We start from the raw sequence: 26,581 nt of genomic DNA, 5'->3' as shown, positions 1-26,581 counted from the left end.
GAGCGAGGAGGGAGCGCTCGGGGGACGCTGCGGCTCCCTCGCTGCCGGGGCTCGCTGCCGCCGCTCCGCTGAGCCTGACGAGGGACCAAGGAGCCCGTTTGGAGACCGGGCGAGTGAATGCCCGTTCCCGGGAGCCGCCCGCGAGCCCCCCGCTCCAAACGGCGGCGTCCCCCGCGCGCCCGGGGTTCCGCAGCGCTCCCGCCGCCGCCGCCGGGCCAGCGGCCGCTGCTGCCCTCCGGCCGCTCCCTCTCCCTCCCTCCCTCTCTCTCCCGGCCCAAAAGCAGCCCGGAGCCGGAACCAGAGCCGCGTCCCCGCAGGCTGAAGCTGCCGCTCGCTCGGAGGGACGCTGTGCTTGGGGTCACTCCCTGCTACGGGTTGGTTTTGGGGACCAGGGGAAGGGAGAGATGGCAAACAAATGGCATCAAAACGAAGGAAATTGGTGGCAGGGACGGGATAGGAGGATGGATGAGTTTTTTAGGGTCTTTAGGGTCGAGGTGTTGGACCCTGAGATGTGTCGGGGTGTTGGACCCTCCTGCTACCCGTGGCAGGAGTGAGGAACGACCTCGCTCGGTGGGATCAGGACTGGGTTTGTGCTGTTTAAGGGCGGGGAGGGGATGTTGATTTCTTTTCTGCCGAAGCCTCGAAACCTCGCTGGGCAGTGCCAGCCTGGCGGGTTTAGGGGGTTTAGAGGGAATTTCCCCGAGGCTCAGGGCTGTAAAACCTCCCAGGGCAGCAAGGTGTTCCATATGCATTACATTGCACAACCTTGTCATGAATATTCAACCCCTGGCCCAGCCCCATCCTCGCCTCGCATGCTAATTATATCCATGCCCTTCTGGGCACGCCTTGCTTGCCGCGGTGTTGCGCGGGGGTCTTTGGTGGTCTCTGAGGCCGAAGATTGGGGTCTTCTCATGACTGAACTTTTGAACTTTTCTCCTTTGAGGGTGTGCTTTGGTCCCTCGGTGCTGATCTGAGTCCCCCTGTCTGTCTTGATCAGCTTGGAGACAGAGGAGCCCCTTGATCTGGGTTCCTTGCATCCCTTGGTTGTGGTGGCGTTTGCAGGTCCCCAGGACGAGGGAAGAGAGGAGAATCCTGACTCCATGTTTCAGAAGGCTCATTCATTATTTTCTGATATATATTTTATTAGAAATGCTATGCTAAAACTATACTAAAGAAAGAGGAAGGAGACATCAGAAAGCTAGAAAATAATGAGTAATAAAATCTTGTGACTGACCAGAGAGTCCGACACAGGTGGACCTGTGATTGGTCATTAATTAAAAACAACCACATGAGACCAATCAAAGATGCACCGGTTGGTAAATTATCTCCAGGCCACATTCCACAGCCTTCAGACAGTTATTGTTTACATTTCATTTCTGAGGCCTCTCAGCTTCTCAGGAGAAAAATCCTAGTGAATTTCCTGGCACTTAGAAAAGCAGAATCGAACCTACGCTAGAGGAATCACAATCCTCCACACTTCCCTTATATCACTTTCTAGTAGGGTCAGCTAAACAAGCCATCGAGGCCATACCCCAAAAACGATGGTTCAACTCCTTCCCCTGCTAATGAACCCCCAGGCAAAATTCATTTTTATTACTAGTTTACTCCTAGGAACAAGCATTACAATCTCAAGCAACCATTGAATTATGGCCTGAACCAGCCTTGAAATTAATACACTTGCCATCCTGCCATTGCTCTCAGAATCCCACGAGCCAGTGAAGCTGCTACTAGTGAAAGGATTTTCATAAAATATGTCAGCGACACTTGGTCTTCTCCCTGTATTGTTCTTTATGCAAGAAGCTTCAGCAATTTGCATTTTCCTTTGCCCTATGTACCATGGCAGAGGTGACTTAAGTAAAAAGGTTAAAACTCAACATATAACTCTACAAGCTAAAATTAAAATGCTTAATTCATCTTGCTAACTCAAGCGAACTCCAAAAATCTCTAATTTCACTCTGCCCCTTCCTCCCGCAGCCCCTGCCCAGCCGGTGTGAGCCATGGTGTGCTCCAGCCCTGCTCTCAGAGCCCAGGGCTCGGGCCAGGAGGAGCAGCACGGCGGCCAGCCTGACCTGCTGTGGCTGGCCAACCTCACGGGCGCCCACCTCGGCTTGGCGCCCATCTCCCAGGACCCCGAGGATCGCTGCAGCATCTGGGAGAACCTGGTGAGCCTGGTGGACTTCCAGTGCCCGGGCTTCCCCCTGACCTCCGAGGAGCTCTGCCCCTACCTCGACATCCCCCGCTCGCCCGCGTCCTCCCCGGCCGCCGTGAGCCTGCCCCGGGCTGGGACCCCTCCCGGGCCCCCCGTGCCCCCGGGGGACGTCGACTACAGGACCAACGCGCGCGTCAAGCCGCCCTACTCCTACGCCACCCTGATCTGCATGGCCATGGAAGCCAGCCAGCAGCCCAAGCTCACCCTGGCTGCCATCTGCAAGTGGATCAGCGACAACTTCTGCTACTTCCGCCGTGCCCACCCCAGCTGGCAGGTAGGAGGAGGTGTCTTGGTTGGGAAAGTGCCTGCTGAGTTGGGCAGGAGCCTCCCCTGAAATGGAGAATATAACCCCCCCCTCATCCAAATTGCTATAAATTTTATATTAAAAATATGAGAGCAGGAATAACAGTTTGTCTGGGTTTGGAAAGACAGGTGCCTGCTAAGGAAGGCAGGGGCCTCCCCTGAAATGGAGAATGTAAACCCCCACCAGCTGCAAATTGTTATAAATTTGAAATTAAGGGGCTCTAAGGCAAAAAATATGGGAGTAGGAAATAACAGTTCTTTAATAGGGAAGAAAATAAAAGGATAAAATAAACAATGCAGTAAACTAAAACAACACTGACAGAGTGAGAACCCAGCCTGGCACCCTGTGGGTCAGGGTGCTGGCAGCAGTCCAGCTGGAATTGTGGCTGCAGCCCTCCTGCAGTGCCAGGGGTGGTTCTGCTGGAGCAGGGATCCTGTAGGAAAGGGTGGAGTTTTCCTCTGGGAAATCCAGTGGAAGAGGCAGCTGCTGCTCCTCTGGGAATCCAGTGGAGAAGCCTTGCTGGTGTTCCAGAATCTCAGACTGTACCCAGGTAGGAATGTTTGAAATCTCAGATTGTACCCAGGTAGGAATGTTTGAAATCTCAGATTGTATTTGGGTAGGAATGTTTGCAATCTCAGATTGTATCTGGGTAGGAATGTTTGGCTCCTCCCTCTGGCTGGATCATCTCCCCGTGGGATGCTGCAGTTTGTGGTGTTTGTGAGGTCCCAGGAGGAAGTGAGAGATGAGAATCTGACTCCTTGTTCTCAGAAGGCTGATTTATTATTTTATGATGTTATTTTATATAAAAGAATGTTGTGTTAACACTATACTAAAGAAACAGAGAAAGGAGACATCAGAAGGTTTAACAAGGATGAAAAATAAAATCTCGTGACCGACTCAGAGAGTCTGACACAGATGGCTGGGATTGGTCATTAAGTTAAAACCATTCTCATGGAACCAATCAAACACTCACCTGTGGTGAAACACCTCCAGACCACATTCCAAAGCAATCAGATAATGATTGGTTTTATTCTTTTCTGAGGCTTCTCAGCTTTTCAGGAGAAAAATCCTGGGCAAAGAGGACTTGTCAGAAGATGTCGTGGTGACAATAGTTCTTATCAGCCAGGCAGTGACATTCCATACCCCGTTATCAGCAGATGTCCCCCCCGAGGGAGGAGTGGGGGTGGAAGAGATAAGGAAATCTGCCCAATTAACAGAAGACAACTGCCACAGAGATGAAAAATAGAAAATATCTCTCCTTGCAGTCTGGGACAGGAGGTTTGGAGCCCTCAGTGTCCACCCGGGGCTCTGCACAGCCCCCAGCCTGCAGGGCAGGGCCCTGGGTGCTGCTCATGAAAAATGTCTATTTATGGTTGGCTTCTGGCAAATATTCAAATGAACATTTTATGTGTTGTGTTAGGAAGTTGTGTTGCATTAATTTTCTTAAGCAGTGTGTTAAATATTGTGAAAAATGTGTACTTTATGATTGGCTTTTCGCAAATATTCAAAGTTATGTTGTATTAATTTTAAGTAGTATGTTAAATATTGTGAAAAATGCCTCTTTTATGATTGGCTTTTCACAAGTATTAAAATGAATATTGTATGTGTTAGAAAGTTATGTTGTATTAATTTTCTTAAGTAGAGTGTGAAATATTTTGAAAAAGGCATATTTTATGATTGGCTTTTCACAAATATTCAAATGAATATTATATGTGTTATGTTAGAAAGTGATGCTGGATTAATTCTCTAAAGCAGTGAGTTAAATATAGTTTTAGGTTATAACAAAATGTTAAAATAGAAACTGTGCTGTGTAAGATACTTTTTTTGGGAGGACTCACACTGAGCTAGCAGCCACACAACACCTGAATTGTTCAGAGAAAAAGAATTTATTGCTCCCTTATTGAGTTTTTCCCTGTTTGCTGAATCCTGAAGACGCTGTCAGGATTCAGAGGCAGAAGCTGACACTACCCAGACAGAATCCTGGGTTTGAGTGGAATTGATGCATCATGCATGAGGTGTATGAATATGCAACAGGCTGTTGCTTTAAGGGTTAATCCTCTGTTAACGTGGGTCCTTTTTCGGGCTTGTGCTGCCCAGAAAAGGTACCCGGACTGTCTGTAACTCTTTGTTCTTATTGTCTCATATTATCCTAATTCCAATTGTCTAAATTATTATTACTTTAATTATATTGCTATTTTTATAACCATTTCATTACTATTAAACTTTTAAAATGTTAAAAACACGTGATTGGCATATTTCACATTCCTGCCTCGCTCAGCCCTGAGGAGCCGTCAGGGTTCAGAGGCAGAAGCTGACACTGCCCAGACAGAATCCTGGGTTTGAGTGGAATTGATGCATCATGCATGAGGTGTATGAATATGCAACAGGCTGTTGCTTTAAGGGTTAATCCTCTGTTAACGTGGGGCCTTTTTCAGGCTTATTTTGCCCAGAAAAGGTTCCTGCACTGTCCGTTTCATTGTCTCGTATTGTCCCAATCCAAATTGTCCCCATTTTTATGACTCTAATCATATTGCTATTTTACAACCATTTTATTACCATTCAACTTTGAGCATTTTAAAAGTTTCTCCTTTTTTTTCCCCCAGAGCTCCATCAGGCACAACCTGTGCATCAACAAGCGCTTCGTCAAGGTGCCCCGCGAGAAGGGGGAGCCGGGCAGAGGAGCCTTCTGGAAGCTTCACCCCCAGTACGCCGAGTGGCTCAAGAGCAGCACCCTCAGAGGGCACAGGTGAGTGCAGAAAAAACCAAACCCACGGGTGGAAGGGTCTCTTTGAGCCAGGTCTTGTAAGATTTTGGTGATTTGTATCGTGTTAGAGATAACTCAGCGATTTCCGATGGATAAAATCTGCAGGAAGGCTTTTGTGGTGGTGTTGGAAACAGAAAAGTTTTAGTAAAAAGTTTTAATAAAAGGCAAAATAACAAAACCCTTTATAGAGAAAAACCAAGCTAGGTGCAAGAGGGAAAAAACCAAACTCCAATGATCTAAGGGTCTCCTCGAGCCAGGTCTGATAAGATTTTGGTGATTTATATCATGTTTGAGATAGCTCAGCTACTTCAGATGGATAAAATCAGCAGGATGGCTTCTGTGGTGGTGTTGGAAACAGAAAAGTTTTAGTAAAAGGCAAAATAACAAAACTATAGAGAAAAAACTGAGTTAGGGCAAGAGGTTCTTGCTCCTGGTAAAACACCTCACAAAAGCAATTAGTTCTTTTTCTTTTTCTTTTTCTTTTTCTTTTTCTTTTTCTTTTTCTTTTTCTTTTTCTTTTTCTTTTTATTTTCTTGTGAATTGCTCAGGTGGGACTTTTTGGCTCCCATCCAACTGGCTCTCCTTAAGTTTGAGGTGAAGTCCCCCAGGTCCTATGAGGTGTCTTTTCACCTAATTGAGGAGAGAAACTTCTGGGCTTTTTTCCTTTTTTAGGAGACAAATGATAATTTTGTCAGTCTGTCGACAGGGGGGCACATTCCTACACTCCAAAATTTGTGAAAGCTGTATTTTTATTCCAGCGCTGGAGGCCTGTGGGGACCGTTGTTCCCCCTAAAGGACACCCTGATGCCCCCCTGAGAATTCCCAAACCTTTTTATCCCCCCTCAATTGTACATTTGCATAAGGTCTCACAATGGGTTCATGCATATTCATTTCAGTGGTTTGGGTTACAACCTGCAGTGAGTCCTTGTACAGAGCCAGCTCCCTGCTCCTCCTGTCCATTGCAAAGTTCAGGGGGCCCTTCTTATCTCTTCAGCTCGGGAACTGCATTCCTGGCTTTGTGATAACAGACCAAACAAATTCACTCATTCTAGCAAGCTGCAGACTTAATCATTTCACCCAAATCTGAAATGGATTTCTACTCTGGTAAATTTCAGCTCTGTGGTATTTTCGGGGTCCCCAGAGGAGGGAAGGAAGGAATGAATCTGGCTCCATGTTCTCAGAAGGCCAATTTATTATTTTATGATATTATATTATATTATATAAAAGAATGCTATACTAAACTATACTAAAGAATAGAGAAAGGATACAGAGAGAAGGTTAAAATACAATAATGAATCTTGTGACTCTCTCCAGAGCCTCGACAGAGCCTGACCAGGACTGGTCATAAAGTCAAAACAATTCCCTTGTTGGATAAACAATCTCCAACCACATTCCAAAGCAGCAAAACCCAGGAGAAGCAATCAGATCATTATTGTTTTCCTTTTTTCTCTGAGGCGCCTCAGCTTCCCAGGAGAAAATCCTGGTGAAGGGATTTTCCCAGAGATTGTGAATGTGACACTCCAGAATGTGCCACCAGCTGGGGCACAGGTGGGGCTTTGCTCTGGTGGCAGCGTTCAGGGGGAGCCCTGCCCAGAGAGCCCAGCCAGGAGCACTCAGGGGCTCTGGGGCTGAGCCAAGGAAAGAAAAACAGTCATTATTGGGAAAGAAAGTCATTATTAGGAAAGAAAGTAATTATTAGGAAAAAAAGTCATTATTAGGAAAGAAAGCCATTATTAGGAAAGAAAGTAATAATTAGGAAAAAAAGTCATTTTTGGGAAAGAAAGTCATTATTGGGAAAGACATTCATTATTAGGTGTGGTATTTTCTGGGGTCCCCCATGGCAGGAGTGACAAATCTGGCTCCATGCTCTCAGAAGGCAAATTTGTTATTTTATGATCTACATTATATTAAAGAATGCTATACTGAACTATACTAAAGAATAGAGAAAGGATGCAGACAGAAAGTTTAACAAGATAATAATGAATTTTGTGACTCTCTCTCCAGAGTCCTGACACAGCTTGGCCCCAATTGGCCATTAAGTCCAAACAATTCACAGCAGAATCCAATGAAACAATCCCCTGTGGGTAAACAATCTCCAACCACATTCCAAAGCAGCAAAACCCAGGAGAAGTAAATGAGATAATTCTTGTTTTCCTTTTTCTCTGAGCCTTCTCAGCCACTTGGAGTAGAACAGTCTTTTGTTCTGCAGACTAACAGGCTCAAAGAGGTTTTTTCACTGCGAGTGCAAGTGTCTTTTGGTCTGCAGAGCAACACTCAGCTTCCCAGGAGAAGAATCCCGGGCAAAGAGGATTTTTCAGAAAACACGATGGTGACCCAGCTCTGTTTCACAGGGCCCTTCCCGAGCCTGTCCCAGCCTCCAGGAGAGCCCAGCAGGGACCACGGCATGTCCCCAGCCCCGCTGTCACCGCCACCGCCCGGGGCAGCCTCGAGGTGGGCGAGGAGCTGCAGCGGCTGCTGCGGGAGTTCGAGGAGTTTGAGAGCAGCCACAGGTGGAGCCCCGTGGAGCCCCAAGGGGGCCAGCAGAGCCAGCAGCCCTGGCCCGAGGTGTCCTGGCCACCCAGCTGTGCCCCGGGGGGCCAGGAGGGGCCTGGTGAGCTGATGGAGCTGAAGGGCAGCACAGAGTGGGAAGCGCTGCTCGACGCCCCCGCGGAGCAGGGGGATTTCTCTGCTCTGGGGCAGCTCCCCCATCCCAGCCAGCCCGGAGCCTTGCCCCCACACCCCACCAGGCCACGGGGCTGGCCCCAAGTCCTCCCCGAGCCCAGCCCCACTAAACCAGGCCTGGATGAAACCCTGATGGCCACGGCGTTCCTGGAGGCCGCGTGGCACGAGGAGATGAGAGCGAACGTGCCCAGCGGCGTCCCCGGGGAGCCGAGCCCTGGGCACGGCCAGGCCAGCAGCGAGGGCATGGACTGGGACTCGCTGGCCCATCTGAGGCTCTATTAGACATGGGAGACTAGACCAGACTGGACTAGACTAGACTGGATTAGATTAGATTTTAGATTAGACTAGATTTTAGATTAGACTAGACTAGATTAGATTAGATTAGACTAGATTAGATTAGATTACATTAGATTAGACTAGATTAGATCTTAGATTAGACTAGACTAGATTAGATTTTAGATTAGACTAGATGAGATTAGGATTAGATTAGACTAGATTCAATTCAATTCAATTCAATTCAATTCAATTCAATTCAATTCAATTCAATTCAATTCAATTCAATTCACTTCAGTTGATTTAGGAGGGGCTCTGGGGGCGGGTGTAGCTGCTTTTATAGACGAGGTTTCTTTTTGCTGCTTTCTGTTCTGCTTCTGGCTCGGGGAATGACACTGAAGATACTCGGGAACTTTAAATTGTTTTAAATTTTATTGGCAGTTTTTAAGAGATAGAATAAAGAAAGCAAAGCAGAGGAGAATTCCTGTTTTACCTTTGGGTTTCCCTCCAGCACCTTCGGCTCTGCCCTGGAGGCTGGCACTGTCCCTGTGCCACTCTCGAGGGTGGGGACTGTCCCTGTGCCCCCCTCCAGGGCTGGCACTGTCCCTGTGCCACCCCCCAGAGCTGGCACTGTCCCTGTGCCACTCTCAAGAGTGGGGACTGTCCCTGTGCCACTGCCCAGGATGTGGTGACAGGGCTGAGGTGACACAGGGGTGACAAAGGGGTGAGGGTTGACAGAACTGAGAGGTGACAAAGGGCTGAGAGGTGACACAGGGGTGACACAGGGGTGAGGGGTGACACAAGGCTGGGATGTCACACAGGGCTCAGAGGTGACACAGGACTGAAGGGTGACCAGGGCTGAGGGGTGACCAGGGCTGAGGGGGTGACACGGCTGGGAGGTGACACAAGACTGAGGGGTGACGAACAGCTCAGAGGTGACACGGGGCTTGAGGGTGACAGCACTGAGGGTCAAAATCCCAATTTTCCCCTATTTTTGAACCCCACGGATCCCCTGCTCCCCCACCCCGTGTCCTGGGGGTGACCCCAGCTGTGACCCAGCTGTGACCCAGCTGTGACCCCAGCTGTGACCCCAGCTGTGACCCAGCTATGACCCCAGCTCTGACCCAGCTATGACCCCAGATGTGACCCCAGCTCTGACCCAGCTGTGACCCCAGCTCTGACCCAGATGTGACCCAGCTGTGACCCCAGCCATGACCCCAGCTGTGACCCAGCTGTGACCCCACTGTGACCCCAGCTGTGACCCCAGCTGTGATCCAGCTGTAACCCAGATGTGACCCCAGCTCTGACCCAGCTGTGACCCAGCTGTGACCCCACTGTGATCCAGCTGTGACCCCAGCTGTGACCCAGCTGTGACCCCAGCTGTGACCCAGCTGTGACCCAGCCGTGACCCAGCTGTGACCCCAGCTGTGACCCCAGCTGTGACCCCAGCTGTGACCCAGCTGTGACCCAGCTGTGACCCCAGCCCTGACCCCAGCCCTGACCCCAGATGTGACCCCAGCTGTGACCCCAGCCCTGACCCAGCTGTGACCCCAGATGTGACCCAGCTCTGACCCCAGCTGTGACCCAGCTGTGACCCAGCTGTGACCCCGATGGCTCCCCCAGTGCTGGCGCTGCCCCACATCCAGAACTCCCAGAATTTCCTCCCTTTCCCAGATTTTGGTGGTTTCGAGGGCACTTTTGCATTTTTTATCATTTTTATTGTATTTAATCCACCAGCTCCTGCTGCTGGAGCTCCCTGCCCCCAAATCCCAGATGTCCCCTCCAATCCCCCCAAGCCCCGCTGGATTTTCCATTTGGATTTTCCCAAATGTTGGGAATGCAAAGTTCTCTTCAATGTTAATTTCTTTTCCCCAGCCACGCCCACAAATAATGGGAAATTTAACCATGGGCTCCTTTTTCCTGAAAAACGCTGTACTTAAGGGCAGTAGTTAGGTGGAAAAACAAAAAATTTGGTTAAATTAGATGTGAATTGTGGCTGAAAAGGGGTGAATTCAAGGGGGGACTCTGAAATTCACAGAATTCTGTATTTAAGGGCAATATTTAAGTGGAAAAACAAAAGAAAAGGTAAAATTAGATGTGAATTGAGGATGAAAATGGCGAATTCCTCAAGGGGGGAGATCTGAAATTCACAAAATTCTGTGTTTAAGGGCAATATTTAAGTGGAAAAATCACAAAAATGGTAAAATTAGATGTGAATTGTGGATGAAAATTGTGAATTCCTCAAGTGGGGAAATTCACAAAAATGTGGAATTTAAGAGGAATATTTAAGTGGAAAAATGAAAAAAATTGTTAAATTTGATTTAAATCAGAATTGTGGCTGAAAAGGGGTGAATTCAAGGGGGGGGCTCTGAAATTCACAAAATTCTGTGTTTAAGGGGAATATTTAAGTGGGAAACAACAAAAAAAAAAGGTAAAATTAGAAGGGAATTGAGGATGAAAATGGTGAATTCCTCAAGGGGGGAATCTGAAATTCACAAAATTCTGTGTTTAAGGGGAATATTTAAGTGGAAAAATGAAAATAATTGTTAAATTAGATTTAGCTCAGAATTATGGCTGAAAAGGGGTGGATTTCTCAAGGGGGGGCTGTAAAATTCACAAAATTCTGTGTTTAAGGGCAATATTTAAGTGGAAAACCCACAGAAAAGGTAAAATGAGAGGTGAGTTGTGGCTGCTAAGTGAATTTCTCAAGGGGGGGCTCTGAAATTCCCCAAACCCAGCAGGAAGGTGAGCAGGGGGTGGCTCCCACCCCTTTAACCCCAAAAATGCTTCAAAAGGGAAATTTTGGGGCATCCCCATGGCTGTGTCCCCTCGGGGGGGGTCACCAGAGCCACCCCCAAAGCCCCTGGAGCCCCCAGTTCCTCCACTTTGGGGGAAATTCCCAGGAATTCTCAGGCAGGGGAGTTAACCCCAAAGGCAGGGAACCCCAAAAGGCTCCCAGGGATCCCAAAAGGCTCCCAGGAGATCCCAAAAGGCTCCCAGGGATCCCAAAAGGCTCCCAGGAGATCCCCCAGGGACCTGGGAGGTTGGTGGGAATTCCAGGGTGCTGCTCAAACCCTCAGGGAGGGCTGGGACTGTTCAGAAGAGAAGAAACAGGAAAAGTCTCCAGCAGGGGGTCAGGGCCACCAGATCCACAGGAACATCCACCAGATTCCATAGGAATGTCCAGGAGATCCCACAGGAATGTCCAGCAGATCCCACAAGAACATCCAGCAGATCCCAGGGGAAGCATCCAGCAGATCCCACAGGAACCTTCAGCAGATCCCACAAGAACATCCAGAAGATCCCACAGGAACATCCTGAAGATCCCATGGGAAGCATCCACCAAATCCCACGGAAACATCCAGATCTCACAGGAACCTCCAGCAGATCCCATGGGAAGCATCCACCAAATCCCACGGAAACATCCAGATCTCACAGGAACCTCCAGCAGATCCCATGGGAAGTATCCACCAAATTCCACAGGAACACCCCGAAGATCACACAAAAACATCCAGAAGATCCCAGAGGAACATCCAGGAAATCTCATAGGAACATCCACCAGATCCCACAGGCACATCCAGAAAATCTCACAAGAACATCCAGAAAATCTCACAGGAACCTCCAGGAGATCCCATGGGAAGCATCCACCAAATTCCATGGAAACGTTCAGAGGATCCCAGGGGAACCTCCAGCAGATCCCACAGGAACCTCCAGCAGATCCCACGGGAAACATCCACCCAATTCCACGGAAACATCCAGCAGACCCCACAGGACCCTCCAGCAGCCCCGCAGGACCAGCCCCAGCGCAGGGGCCGCTCGCTCTCCCCACAATTAACGAGATGCAGTTAATTACTGACCAGTGGCTGCAGAGGGCGGGCACAGGCCAGGCCAGCTCGGGGCACGGTGGCAGCACAGGCTGGGGGGGGACACAGGTGCCACCCTGTCCCCCCGGCGCTCCGGGTCCCTCGGGGCGGTCACTCGGGGGGCTGGCGGGGGGGCAGGGCCAGCAGGACCATGCTGTGGGCCAGCAGGGAGGCTTCCGAGGCTGCGGGGGCACAGGGGCACCTCAGCGACTGGCACTGGGGGCACCGGGGGGGCTGGGGGCACCTCAGCGACTGGCACTAGGGCACTGGAGGGGCTGGGGGCACCTCAGCGACTGGCACTAGGGCACTGGAGGGGCTGGGGGCACCTCAGCGACTGGCACTGGGGCACTGGAGGGGCTGGGGGCACCTCAGCGACTGGCACTGGGGCACTGGAGGGGCTGGGGGCACCTCAGCGACTGGCACTGGGGGCACCGGGAGGGCTGGGGGCACCTCAGCGACTGGCACTGGGGGCACTGGGGGGGCTGGGGGGCACTGGGGGCACCTCAGCGACTGGCACTGGGGGCACTGGGGGGGGGCTGGGGCTGGCACTGGGAGAGCAGGGGCTGGCACTGGGGGCACTGTCAGGGACTGGGACTGGCACTGGGGGGCTGGGACAGCTGGGGCTGGCACTGGGAGAGCTGGGGGGGGCTGGGGCTGGCACTGGGGGGACTAGGGGGGCTGGGACCGGCACTGAGAGAGTTGGGACTGGCATGGGCATTGGGGGGGCTGGGGGGGCTGGGGCTGGAGAGCTGGGACTGGCACTGGGGCACCATCAGAGACTGGCATGGGCACTGGGGGGGCTGGGACTGGCACTGAGAGAGCTGGGACTGGCATGGGCACTGGGGGGGCTGGGACTGGCACTGAGAGAGCTGGGACTGGCACTGGGGGGGCTGGGGGGCTGGGGCTGGCACTGGGGGCATCATCAGAGTCTGGCATGGGCACTGGGAGGCTGGGGCTAGCACTGGGGGCACCATCAGAGACTGGCACGGGCACTGGGGGGGCTTGGGCTGGCATTGGGGGCACTGGGGGGGCTGGGGCTGCGGGGAGAGTGGCACTTGGGGACACTGGGACTGGCACTGGGGGCACTGGGGGGCACTGGGACAGCTGGGACTGTGAGGGGAGTGGCACTGTGGGGCTGGGACTGGCACTGGGAGCACTGGGGGTGCTGGGGTGGGCTCTGGGTGGACTGGGAGTCCTATGGGGGGCACAGGGAGGGGTTCTGGGGGGACTGGGCAGCACTGGGGGACACTGGTTGTGCTGGGACTGGGGTGAAAGTGGCACTGGGGGCACTGGGTGAGCTGGGGGGGGAGTGGCACTGGGGAGCACTGGGTGAGCTGGGGTGGGCACAGAGGGGGTTCTGGGGGGACTGGGCAGCACTGAGATAGGAACCTGGCAGACTGGGAGCACTGGGATGGGCACTGGGAGCACTGGGATGGGCACAGAGGGCACTGGGATGGGCACAGAGAGGGGGAGCACTGGGATGGGCACTGGGAGCATCCCAGTGGGCACTGGGATGGGCACAGAGGGCACTGGGATGGGCACAGAGAGGAGGAGCACTGGGATGGGCACTGGGAGCACTGGGATGGGCACTGGGATGGGCAGAGAGGGGGAGCACTGGGCTCCTGGTGCCAAATTTCCATGCCACAGGGACACCTGGGCACAGGCTGTGCACAGGTGAGGGGGTGAGCGTCAATGGGGACAAAGTCACCCCAGGAGTGCCAGTCCTGTGCCCAGGGGAGGCTTTTGGGGGTGCTCCCCCTCCCAGAGGTACCTTGGAGCTCACAGGACAGCCTGAGCCACTGCTCCAGCCACGCCTGGCACTCGGCCTGGCCCAGGTGAGTGGAGTTCAGCCCACGCAGGTAACAGGCCTGGGGACACAGACACGGTCAGGGATGGACACACAGACACCCAGCACCACAACAGGACCCCCTCCAGGAGGGGAAGATGTGGAAACCCACAGGAATATTCCTCTGTGTGCTCTGGGGTGCCCGGACTTTGACTCTCATTAATGGAGAAAGCTTCCCAGACTCCAAGCCAGACTGGAACCCACAAAAGTGTGAAATAGATTATAGAGAGCAGTGTAGGTCACTTTGGGAGAAATTGAGGTTTTGGAATTTTTAGTGTGCAAGATGGAGGGCACAGGGGGTCATCCTGGGCTTCTTCTTCCTTCTCCTCCATGGGTTTGGGTGGCATTTTGTAATTGGGCAGAAAAATCTCCACTGGGGCTCTTTGGGATCAGTTATTGGGTTAAAAGGGAAAATAATCTGGGTGTCAGTTCTTAATTGGATAGTTTAGTCTTAAAAGCCCTCCTAACCAGAGATTGTTGGCCATTTTGTGCTGTGCTGCTGAGCTCACAGTAGTGAGGCTGTTCTACTGAAATAATAAAGAAATAATAACTTAAGAAATTATAAACAATAATAATAAATATAATAAATTATAACCCGAGTCCAAACATGAACTACCATCTCAAGTGCCCAGAGGAACCAACAGGAAGAGAAGTGAGGAACCCTTCCCCACCCCAGGTGTGACCCCAGTACCAAAACCCTTCCCCAGAAGGGATCACGCAGGTGCCACCTGAGGTGCCACAAGGCTGGCACAGGTGTGCTGAGGTGTGCTCACCGCTCGGAGCTCCTCCTCAGAGAGCTGCCCCAGCCCCAGGTGCAGCAGGGCGTGGTCCAGGTGCTGGATCTCCAGGACGTGGCTGCGCAGGCGGTGCCGCAGGAGGAAGGCGGGCAGGTGAGGGGTCAGGAACAGCACCTGGCTCAGGGCTCTCTGTGCAGGACAAGGAGGGCACCCGTGGGTGGCTGCAGCTCTCTTCACTCACCCTCCAGCCCAGCAAGGTGTCCTTGCCCAGGTGGATGAGTGGATTGGGAATGCAATCATTGCCCGAGGTCTCTGCCACCCTCCCTTCAAACGAGGGACAGCACAGGGACCCGTTTGCTACAGCAAGCTCAGATCTGACATTTCAGAAACTGCAGTGGGGGCTCAGCCCTCCTGCAGTGCCAGCTGTGGTTCTGCTGGAGCAGGATCCTGCACAAGGGGGGAGTTTTCCTCTGGAGCTCCAGGGCTGCTGGAGATGGGCCTGGGCTCCCTCTGGGAATGCAGGGGAGAAGAAAGCTGCACCTCTGGGAATGCAGGGGGCAAAGGCTGCTGGGGTGTCCCAAACCTCAGATTCTATCCGCGTAGGAAAGTTTGAAATCTCAGATTGTATCCAGGCAGGAATGTTTGAAATCTCAGATTGTGTCCAGGTAGGATGTTTGAAATCTCAGATTGTGTCCAGGTAGGAATGTTTGAAATCTCAGATTGTATCCAGGCAGGAATGTTTGAAATCTCAGATTGTGTCCAGGTAGGATGTTTGAAATCTCAGATTGTGTCCAGGCAGGAATGTTTGAACTCTCAGATTGTATCCAGGTAGGAATGTTTGAAATCTCAGATTGTATCCAGGCAGGAATGTTTGGCTCCTCCCTGGCTGGAGCATCTCCCAGTGGGATGATGAAATTTTATCAGCCATGCAGGGACACTCACTGGACCATGAATAGAAGGTAATTAATAATTAATGGCCCATGAACAGAAGATATCTGTTAGAGGTGTGGCAGTTCTCTTCTGTTCTTTGTGCAGTTTTCTCTATCTCTTCCACAAACCAATCCTCCCTCCAGGAGATATCTCCTGTTCATGGGCCATTAATTATTAATTACCTTTCTGTTAATGGGCCATGAATTATTAATTATCTTAAGCCTTTGCCCCCTGCATTCCCAGAGGAGCAGCTTTCTTCTCCCCTGCATTTCCAGAATGCTCTGGCCAGTTCTGGGATGGTGCTGACCCCCTGCACTGCCTAGACTGTCACAACTGTCACCTGAGCCAGGACCTGCCACACCTGGATCCCACCCCAGCTTTATTTAAATCAAATCCTTGGGTTTTATTGTCTTTTTTCCTGGTTTTTTGTTTTTTTTTTTTTTTTTTTTTGCCTGAAACACCTGAGGGCTGAGGCTGGTATTACCTGGAGCATCTACAGGCCCATCTCCAGCAGCCCTGGAGCTCCAGAGGAAAACTCCCCCCTTGTGCAGGATCCTGCTCCAGCAGAACCACAGCTGGCACTGCAGGAGGGCTGAGCCACCCTGGGATAGGACTGTGCCACCACCCTGAGCCTCCCTGGGATGGGACTGTGCCACCACCCTGAGCCACCCTGGGATGGGACTGTGCCACCACCCTGAGCCACCCTGGGATGGGACTGTGCCACCATCCTGACACACAGGGGGCTGGGCCTGCTCTGACTCTGGTGGGGCTGGTTTGTATCACTGCATTGGGGTTTTTTTTTGGGGTTTTTTTTGGTTTTTATTTTATTTTATTTTATTTTATTTTATTTTATTTTATTTTATTTTATTTTATTTTATTTTATTTTATTTTATTTTATTTTGCAATTATTTTATTTTATTCTATTTTATTCTAATTTTCTTCCCTAATACAGAACTGTTGTTCCTGCTCCCCTATCTTTGCTGAGAGCCCCTTACTTTCAAAATTACAACAATTCAGAGGGAGGGGTTTGCATTCTCCATTTCAGGGCAGGCTCCTGGCCTCCTCAGCACACACCTGGCTGCTCAAACCAGGACAATTGCCATGAAGTTGTGAGCTTCTGATACCACTCAATTTTTGCTGTTTTTTGGCTACTTAACCCCACTGCAGTGAATCTCTGCAGAAAGTCTGGAACATTCTTTTTAAACCTGCTGCTTGCAGCATGTCTTTCAAAAAACCCAAACAAACCACCCCGTGCTTTTTTGACCATTTCGGTTCATCCTGGGTTCATTTTGTGACCATTTTTGGTCCATTTTTTGACATTTTAGGTCATCTTGAGTTCATTTTTTGACCATTTTGGCTCATCTCGGGTTCATTTTGTGACCATTTTGGGTCCATCTTGTGACTATTTTGGTTCATCTCATGTTCATTTTGTGACTATTTTGGGTTCATTTTGTGACCATTTTGGTTCATCTCAGGTTCATTTTTTGACCTTTTTTTTGACCATGCTGTTGTACTGTTAGATAGAAGGTTCTGGAAGCTGACTGACCATCTGAAGCCTATTCAGATGATCTCATCACACCCTGAATTCCCATTCAGGCACTTCCACCTGCCCACCTGGCTCCAACCCAGCCTGGGACACTTCCAGGGATGGGGAAATCCCTCCCAGTGCCTGCCCACCTCCACAGGGAGGAATTCCTTCCCCAAATCCTCCTCTGGATTCCTTCCAAGCACCTCCACACCCCCCTAACGCTGGGGCACCCCCAGCTGGAGGCAGCACTGCAGGTGGGGTCTCACCTGAGCCCCCCTCACCTGCTGCCACAGCACCCAGGACCCCAAATACCCCCAGGGATGGGGATCCCCCCAGCCCAGGACACCCCTACACCCTTCCCTCTGCCCCTGGATGGGTTTTGGGGCACACCTGAGCAGGTGAGCACCTGAACTCACCACATGATCCACCTGGAGCCTGTTGAGCACCAGCACAGAGCCCGAGAACAAACTCCTCACAGCCAGGAGCTGGGCCAGGTGGGGCCGGGCACCTCCCTGCACCTGAAAGAGCCCCAGGAGAGCACAGGTGACACCTCAGACAGGTCAAAGCCTCAGGTTTGAGGCATTTTTCAGGTTCTGTGCTGCTTTAGGGGGTGGGTCTGGGCTTCATATTATGGGATGGGGAGCTCTGTTCGCAGAGCAGGGAGACAAAGCAACTCCTGCTCTGGGACCAAGGAGAAATGATTCAAATTTCAGCCCCAAGAGCACAAATAATGGTGAACTGAGGAGAGAAAAACAAGAATGGGACCTCATAACCGAAAGCTGTAATTGGACAATTCACTCCAACATGCAAATGGAGCAGAACTTATCAAAGTGAGAGACCCCGTGATCGGGCGTCCCTTTTTGTGACCATTTGGGTCCATCCTGGGATCATTTTGTGCCCATTTTGATTCATCTTGGGTTCATTTTTGACCATTTTGGCTTCATTTTGTGACCATTTTGGGCTCGTTTTGTGACCATTTTGGTCCATCCTGGGTTCATTTTTTGACCATTTTGGGCTCATTTTGTGACCATTTTGGTCCATCCTGGGTTCATTTTGTGAACACAGGGTAATGTGCATTCAATTTGCCATCTGTTAGAGGTGAAGCAGTTTTTCTTTATCTCTTCTACAACCAAGCCTCCCTCCAGAAGATCTCTACTGTTCATGGGCTATTAATTTTTAATTCCCTCTCTGTTCATGGGCCATTAATTATTAATTACCTTCTGTTCATGGTCCAGTGAGTGTCCCTGCATGGCTGATAAAATTCCATCATCCCACTGGGAAATGCTCTGCTCAGGGCAGGAGCCAAACATTCCTACCTGGATACAATCTGAGATTTCAAACATTCCTGCCTGGGTACAGTCTGAGATTCTGGAACACCAGCACGACTTCTCCACTGGATTTCCCAGAGGAGCAGCAGCTGCCTCTTCCACTGGATCTCCAGAGGAAGACTTCACCCTTTCCTACAGGATCCCTGCTCCAGCAGAACCACACCTGGCACTGCAGGAGAGCTGCAGCCACAATTCCAACTGGACTGCTGCCAACACCCTGACCCACAGGGTGCCAGGCTGGGTTCTGACTCTGCCAGTGGTTTTTCTTTTGTGCCCATTTTGGTCCATCCTGGGTTCATTTTGGGTTCATTTTGTGCCCATTTTGGTTCATCCTGGGTTCATTTTATGACCATTTTGGTTCATTTTGTGCCCTTTTTGGTTCCTCTTGGGTGTAGCCCTAGCTGCGCTCTTGTGCTGCCCAAGGTGGATCCATTGAGGCCTCCTAATAAATCCCTATTTATTATTTATCTCCAGTCTCTGTTCCAGATGAGCCTTCTCAAGGTGACAACACCTCCTATGTTGGATTGAGCTTTTTCTGACTCAGAGATGGGGAACTGAGAGGTGTTTCCAGCAGAACCACCCCTGGCACTGCAGGAGGGCTGCAGCCACAATTCCAGCTGGACTGCTGCCAGCACCCTGACCCACAGGGTGCCAGGTTGGGTTCTCACTCTGTCAGTGGTCTTTCTTTTGTGCCCATTTTGGGTTCATTTTGTGACCATTTTGGGTCCATCTTGGGGTCATTTCGTGACCATTTTGGGTTCATCTGGGTTGTAACTAACTCTGTCAGTGCTTTTTCTTTTGTATTATCGCACGAACTTCAGGTTTTTTTCCCCTTTTCCTAATAAATCCTGTTTCTGACTCAGAGTCTCTCACTGGCTTTGCTTTCACACCAGAAGACGCCGCGTGGCAGTGCTGGGGCACACACCTGGTCACAGAGTTGCAGCAGCAGCTGCTGGGGCTGTGCCTCGGGCAGGGAGCGCGCTGCCCGCGCCAGCGCCCGCAGCACGGCCGGGTGCGAGGCCCGGCGGCGGCAGTCGTAGGCATCCAGGAACTCCAGCTGCTGCCTGGGTGTCCAGAAGTGCCTGATCAGGAGCTGCCGAGGGAAGAAATACCTGGGAGAGGCAGGAGAGGGGATTCAGTGAGGGAAAGTCAAGACAGGGAGTTCCCTCTTTCTCTTCTGGAGGTATTTGGATATTCACTGCCCTTCCTGAGTCTGCATTAATCCAGAAATTTTCTCCATTAAATGAGGCTGGATGTGGGCTGGGAATGCCACAGGAATTAGAGTTTCCTTTATTTTCTAGTTCTCGGACTCTCCTGAATTGCCTCCACAGGCATCCAGGAACTCCAGCTGCTGCCTGGGTGTCCAGAAGTGCCTGATCAGGAGGTGCTGAGGGAAGAAATACCTGGGGAGAGGCAGGAGTGGGGATTCGGTGAGGGAAGGGCAGAGCAGGGGGTTCCAGGGGGCTCCAGGGGATTCGCTCTTTCTTTTCTGAAGGTATTTCTGCCTTCCCCGAATGTGCATTAATCCAGAAGTTTTCCCCATGAAATGAGGCTGGATGTGGGCTGGGAGTGGCAGTGAGTGGAGCTGCCACAGGAATCAGAGTGTCCTTGATTTTCTTGGAGTTCTCAGACCCTCCTGAATCCAGCACTCAGCTCCCTGGTCTGGCACTGCCAATCCAGCTCTCAGGAGTTGGCACTGCCAATCCAGCTCTCAGGAGCTGGCACTGCCAATCCAGCACTCAGCTCCCAGACCTGGCACTGCCAATCCAGCACTCAGCTCCCAGACTGGGCACTGCCAATCCAGCACTCAGCTCCCAGGAGCTGGCACTGCCAATCCAGCACTCAGCTCCTCAAGGCTATTGGAACATAATTTGTGCTAAAATATGAAAAAAGAGGCTGAGAAACCGAATACCAAAACAGCAGGAACTGGATAACAGAGATTTCAAGATATTAAGAACATAATTTGTGCTAAATTAAGAAATAAGATGCTGACAAACCGAATACCAAGACCACAAGAACTGGATAACAGAGGGCTGTGAAGCACCTGCACTGTGACCAATCCCACACTCTGAGAAATGCAGGCAGAAAACGAGAGAACAAAACAAAGGCACCGGTTCAGAAGTGAGTACTGTGTTTGTAGAATCCACAAAAGTGTGTGTAATACAAACAATAAACAGCTCCTGCTTGATCATATTGCTCACTTGTTCAGGAGTCCTGCATTTCCCACAATATTCCTTCTTACAGAGAGAGATTCCTGCCTTAAAAACCCCAACTGCACAAAATTTGGGATTTGTTCTTACAGGGAGAGATTCCTGCCTCTAAAAACCCAAACTGCACAAAATTTGGGGCTCAGGGAGCCCAAGTAATGGGTGCACCCCAATACTCACATTGAGAGAATTCCTGCCTCTAAAAACCCCAACTGCTGGGAATTTGGGACGCAGGGAGCCCAAGGAGCACCCCAGTACTCAGGAGTACTTAAAAAACCCCAACTGCACAAAATTTGGGGCTCAGGGAGCCCAGGAAGGGCTGGGTACTCACCTCAGGACAATTCCTGCCTTTAAAAACCCAAACTGCAGGGAATTTGGGGCTCAGGGGGGCTGGGTACTCACACCAAGACAATTCCTGCCTTTAAAAACCCAAACTGCAGGGAATTGAGGGCTCAGGGCACCCTGGTGCTCACATCAGGACAATTCCTGCCTCTAGAAACCCCCACTGCAGGGAATTCAGGATTTGTTCTTCAGTGAGAGATTCCTGTTTTTAAAAACCCCGGGTCTGGGGTTTGGGGCACAAAATTTGGGTCTCAGGGAGCCCAGGGAGGGCTGAGTACTCACACCAAGACAATTCCTGCCTCTAAAAAAACCCCACTGCAGGGAATTTGGGATTTGTTCTTACAGGGAGAGATTCCTGCCTTTAAAAACCCTAACTGCACAAAATCTGGGGCTCAGGGAGCCCAGGGAGGGCTGGGTACTCACCTCAGGACAATTCCTGGCCCTAAAAACCCAAACTGCAGGGAATTTGGGGCTCAAGGAGTTCAAGGAGCACCCCAGTACTCACACCAAGACAATTCCTGCCTTTAAAAACCCCAAATGCACAAAATTTGGGGCTCAGGGGGGCTGGGTACTCACACCAAGACAATTCCTGCCCCTAAAAACCCAAACTGCAGGGAATTTGGGATTTGTTCTTACAGGGAGAGAATTCCTGGCCCTAAAAACCCAAACTGGGGAATTTGGGGCTCAGGGGGGCTGGGTACTCACATGAGGACCAGCACCAGGAAGTTGGCGAAGGGGGGGATGGCGATGATCCCGATGGGAATGGCCTTGAGCACGTCCCTGCGGAACTGCCCCGGGGGGCAGGAGGACAGCGTCAGCACCCGACTCCAAAAACCCCCAAAAGCCCCAAAATCCTCCCTCCCCGGGCTGGCTGCAGCTCCCAGGGCCTGGGTTTGGGCAGGGAAGGGGACCCAGAGGGGCTGCAGCCGTTCCCTGCAGGCAGAGGGGGCAGGGAGGAGGGGAGGCAGAGATGGGGCAGAAAGGGGGGCAGAAAGGGGGGCAGAAAGGGGGGCAGAAAGGGGGGCAGAAAGGGGGGCAGAAAGGGGGGCAGAAAGGGGGGCAGAAAGGGGGGCAGAGGGGAAGTTGAGGTGACGCAGAGATGAGGATGAGGAGAGGATGAGGTGAGGGCAGAGGGGAGATGGGGCAGAGATGAGGCTGAGGGGAGGCAGAAATGGGGCAGAGATGGGGTAGAAGGGAGGGCAGAAGGGAGGGCAGAAGGGAGGGCAGAAGGGAGGGCAGAAGGGAGGGCAGAAGGGAGGGCAGAAGGGAGGGCAGAAGGGAGACTGAGATGAGGCTGAGATGAGGCTGAGATGAGGCTGAGAGGATATAAGGCAGAGATGAGGCTGAGAGGAGGCTGAGGTGACACAGGTGACACAGAGATGTGGCAGGGGTGAGGCAGAGATGGGGCTGAGGTGACACAGGTGACACAGAGACAAGGCAGAGGGGAGATGGGGCAGAGATGAGGCTGAGAGGAGATGAGGGGAGATGAGGCAGAGATGGGGCAGAGATGGGGCTGAGGGCAGGTGAGGCAGGGATGAGGCTGAGGTGAGGCTGAGATGGGGCAGAGATGGGGCTGAGGGGAGGCAGAAGGGAGGCAGAGATGGGGCAGAGAGAGATAAGGCAGAGGGGAGGCTGAGGTGAGATGAGGCAAAGATGGGGCTGAGGTGAGGCTGAAATGAGGCAGAGGGGAGGGAAAGATGAGGCAGGGATGAGGCTGAGGTGAGAGCATAGGTGGGGCAGAGGGGATGCAGAGGGGAGGCAGGGGGCAGGCAGGGGGCAGGCAGGGGGAAGCAGGGGGCAGGCAGGGGGCAGGCAGGGGGCAGGCAGGGGGCAGGCAGGGGGAGGCAGGGGGAGGCAGGGGGAGGCAGGGGGAGGCAGGGGGCAGGCAGGGGGCAGGCAGGGGGCAGGCAGGGGGCAGGCAGGGGGCAGGCAGGGGGGATGCAGAGGGCAGGCAGGGGGGATGCAGAGGGCAGGCAGGGGGGATGCAGAGGGCAGGCAGGGGGGATGCAGAGGGCAGGCAGGGGGGATGCAGAGGGATGCAGGGGGGAGGCAGGGGGCAGGCAGGGGCAGTCCCAGCTGACCTGGCGCAGGCGCTCCATGTCCCGGTACGGGAGCTGCTGTGGGCTCAGCTGCAGCTGGGCCATCCTGGCCCTGATCCTCCTGATCTCCTGCACCTCCAGGAACAGAGCCTGCACCCCTGCAGGGACAGGGCTCCCTCAGGAACCCAGCCAGGCAGCCATGGGTGCTGCAGCCTCTGCCCCCACTCCAAAATGAGTCCTTCTTTTGAGAGCTGGCTCCTCGTTTGGGACCCAGATGTTTGGGCTCCCCTTTTTCAGGAGACACCCCTTTTTGGAACACCCCAAACAAGGTGGGTTTTTCAGACCCCCCTTTTTAAACCCACCTCTTGGGACCCCTCTTCTGGGACCCAGATGTTCAGACTCCCCTATCAGCACCCCTCTTTCTTGAGATACCCCTTTTAGGAACACCCCAAACAAAGTGGGGTTTTCAGACCCCATTTTTTTGAACCCACCTACTGGGACCCCCTGTTTGGGACCCAGTTGTTTGGGCTCCCACATCAGCACCCCTTTTTCTTGGGATATCCCTTTCTGGAACCCCCCACCCTCTTTCAGACCCCCTTTTCTTGACCCCCCTGCTGGGACCCCCTGTTTAGGACCCAGATGTTTGGGCTCCCCCTTTTTCACCACTCCTTTTTCAGCACCCACCTCTTGGGACACCCCTTTTTGGAATACACCCCAAAAAAGTGGCATTTTCAGACCCCCTTTTTTAGACCCACCTGTTGGGACCCCCCCACTTGGGACCCAGGTGTTCAGACTCCCCACCTTTTGGGATGCCCCTTTTTGGAATACCCCAAACAAAGTGGATTTTTCAGACCCCCTTTTCTTGACCCACCCCCTGGGATCCTTTTTAGGACCCAGATTTTTGGGCTCCCCTTTTTCAGCACCCCTTTTTCAGCATCCACCTCTTGGGACACCTCTATTTGGAACACCCCACCCCCTTTCAGACCTCCCCATTTTTAGGACCCCCCTTTCAGTCCCTGCTTTTTTAGACCCCCTCTTTTTCAGCCCCCCTCTTTTTGGGACCCCCCTTTCAGCCCCCCTCTTTTTGGGACCCCTATTTCAGCCCCCCATTTTGGTTTCCCCCCTTTCAGCTCACACCATTTTTGAGACCCCTGTTTGAGACCCCCATTTTTGGGACCCCCCCTTTGAGCCCCCGGTTTTTGGCACCCTTTTTTTGTTTCAGCCCCCCCGTTTTTGGGACCCCCCTTTCAGCCCCCTCTTTTCAAGACCCCCTTTCAGGCCCCCCATTTTTGGACCCCCCCCCCCTTGAGCCACACTCATTTGAGCACCCCTTTTTTGGGACCCCCTTTCAGCCACCCCCCCCCCTTTTATGGGACCCCCCTATTTCAGCCCCCTCCCCTTTTTGGGACCCCCTTTCAGCCCCCCCTCTTTTCGAGACCCCTCTTTCAGCCCCCCCATTTTTGGAACCCCCCCCTAAGAGCCTCTCTCCTTTGAGCCCCCACTTTTTTGGGACCCCCTTTCAGCCCCTCCGTTTTTGGGACCCCTCCTTGAACCCCCCATTTTTGGGACCCCCCCTTTGAACACCCCCTTTTCAGGACTGCCTTTTGAGCACCCCTCTTTGAGCCCCCCCCTTTTTGGGACCCCCCTTTGATCCTCCCTCTTTTAGACCCCCCTTTCAGCCCCCCCGTTTTTGGGACCCTCCTTTGAGCACCCCCTGTTTGGGACCCCCCTTTCAGCCCCCCATTTTTGGGACCCCCCCCTTTTTGTTTCCCCCCTTCAGCCCCCCCATTTCCGGGACCCCCTTTTCCCCCGACCGGCACTGACCGGTTTTGAAGGTGCTGTGCAGGACGTAGAACCGGGGGCAGCTCCTCTCCAGGTACCGCTCGTACCGGGCGCTCACCCGCCGGGCAGCGGCGGCCACGGCGGCCACGAGGGCGCGGGAGGCGGCGCGGGAGGAAAGCGAGCGAGCCGGGGAGCGCACCGGGGACCTGTGGCGGCAGCCCCGCGTCAGCCCCGAACCCACCGGGAACCGGCAGCACCGAACCCTCCGGGCACCGGCAGCCCCAGCCCCGAACACACCGGGGACCGGTGCCCGCAGCCCCGCGTCAGTCCCGGCCCCGTTCGGGGCTCCCGGAGAGCGGGAACGTGCAGCTGGGAACCCCCCGGGGCAGGGCTGGGATGGGAATCAGGGCCCGGGGGGATTGCGGGTCCCAGGGTGGTCCCGGGGTTCCCGTGTCGGGCGGGACCGGCGGGGAACAGCAGCGCGGTAACAGAGACGGGGTGCGGTAACGCGGGGCACCGGGGGCTCGGCCACAGCGTGGGGGCAGACGGGGGAAACCGGAGAGGACAAGGCGGAGGGGGGGGCGGGGGGAAAGGGGAGCGGTGTTTGGCGGGGAATGACGAGTGCGGCCGGTTTCGGTCGGTGTTTAACGGGGCTGCCGCCGGTGTTTGGGGCTCCCTGAGGGCAGCGTGTCCCGGCCGGAGCGACGGCCGCCCCGCGGGGGTCCCGCTCACCTGGACACGGCCGGAGCGAGCGGCGACGGAACCCGGCCCCGACGGGGGCTCAGGGCGGCGGGGCCAAGGCGCCAGAGCGGCCCCCGGGCCGCGGCCACGGGCAGCGCCATCTTGGGCCGGCGGTCACGTGCGGCTCTGAGCGCTGATTGGCTGTCGCGCCAGAAGTGCCCTTTGCTGGGGGCTCCGGGCGCACCCCGAGCCCCCGCGTTTCCGTTCCGCCAAGCCCAAGCGGGCCCTCCCCGGTCCAACCGGGCCCGGCCCGGTTCCGCCCGGCTCTGTCCCAGCTGCCCGGCCCGGTGGCGGCGGTTCTCTCCGCGGGAGGGTGAGCCGGGAGCCTCCTGCCGCTTCCCCGGGGTTTGTACTTTGAAAAAAGCCCATCACTTGTTTTTAGAATTTTCAAAGTTTAATAGTAATCAATTGTTATAAAAATAGTAATATAATTACAGTAATATAAATTTGAACAACGGAGATTTAGGACAACACGAGGCAATAGGAACAAAGAGTTACAGACAGTCCGGGTACCTCTTTCTGGGCAAAATAAGCCCGGAAAAGGACCCACGTTAACAGAGAATTAACCCTTAAAGCAACAGCCTGTTGCATATTCATACACCTCATGCATGTTGCACAAATTCCATTCAAACCCAGGATTCTGTCTGGGCAGTGTCAGCTTCTGCCTCTGAACCCTGACGGCTCCTCAGGGCTGAGCGAGGCAGGAAGAAGTTCGTTTCTTCTGATGAGGGAGCAATAAATTCTCTTTCTCTGAACGATTCAGGTGTCCTGTGGCTGCTAGCTCAGTGCGAGTCCTTTCTTTAAAAAAACGTATCTTACATAGCACAGTTTCTATTTTAACATTTTGTTATAATCTCAAACTATATTTAACTCACTGCTTAAAAAAATTAATACAGCATCACTTTCTAACATAACATATATAATATTAATTTGAATATTTGCAAAAAGCCAATCATAAACACGCATTTTTCACAGAACCTAAATCTATATTTAACACATTACTTAG

The 26,581-nt window shown here is 52.8% G+C and overlaps 2 protein-coding genes across 4 annotated transcripts; one reads left to right on the top strand and one right to left on the bottom strand.

Annotated features, from left to right (window-relative positions):
- Nucleotides 1-1,990: 1,990 nt before the first annotated feature.
- On the top strand, nt 1,991-8,713 carry LOC132340771 (forkhead box protein J1-like). The gene is made up of 3 exons (XM_059871857.1): nt 1,991-2,483; nt 5,117-5,259; nt 7,629-8,713. The coding sequence occupies exons 1-3, from the start codon at nt 1,998-2,000 to the stop codon at nt 8,239-8,241; spliced, it is 1,242 nt and encodes a 413-aa protein (XP_059727840.1). The 5' UTR covers nt 1,991-1,997; the 3' UTR covers nt 8,242-8,713.
- Nucleotides 8,714-9,928: 1,215 nt separating this feature from the next.
- On the bottom strand, nt 9,929-25,687 carry LETMD1 (LETM1 domain containing 1). 3 transcript variants are annotated; one of them, XR_009490011.1, is made up of 10 exons: nt 25,567-25,687; nt 24,877-25,040; nt 23,095-23,210; nt 21,719-21,801; nt 19,390-19,576; nt 17,553-17,654; nt 14,715-14,867; nt 13,867-13,963; nt 11,675-12,277; nt 9,929-11,610 (listed from the first exon to the last, which is right to left on the bottom strand). XR_009490011.1 is itself a non-coding variant. In XM_059871931.1 (9 exons), the coding sequence occupies exons 1-9, from the start codon at nt 25,674-25,676 to the stop codon at nt 12,207-12,209; spliced, it is 1,083 nt and encodes a 360-aa protein (XP_059727914.1). In that variant the 5' UTR covers nt 25,677-25,687; the 3' UTR covers nt 9,929-12,206. The 3 variants fall into 3 exon arrangements, 2 of the variants coding, with proteins under 2 accessions (XP_059727914.1, XP_059727915.1); XM_059871931.1 differs by having other exon boundaries at nt 9,929-12,277; XM_059871932.1 differs by lacking the exon at nt 14,715-14,867 and having other exon boundaries at nt 9,929-12,277.
- Between the last annotated feature and the right edge of the window lie 894 nt (nt 25,688-26,581).

Source organism: Haemorhous mexicanus, chromosome 33 (assembly GCF_027477595.1).
Source record: "Haemorhous mexicanus isolate bHaeMex1 chromosome 33, bHaeMex1.pri, whole genome shotgun sequence".
In the NCBI taxonomy this organism is placed as follows: Eukaryota; Metazoa; Chordata; class Aves; order Passeriformes; family Fringillidae; genus Haemorhous; species Haemorhous mexicanus.
The sequence above is the reverse complement of the archived record's forward strand: the minus strand, read 5'-3'. Positions and strand labels throughout refer to the sequence as shown.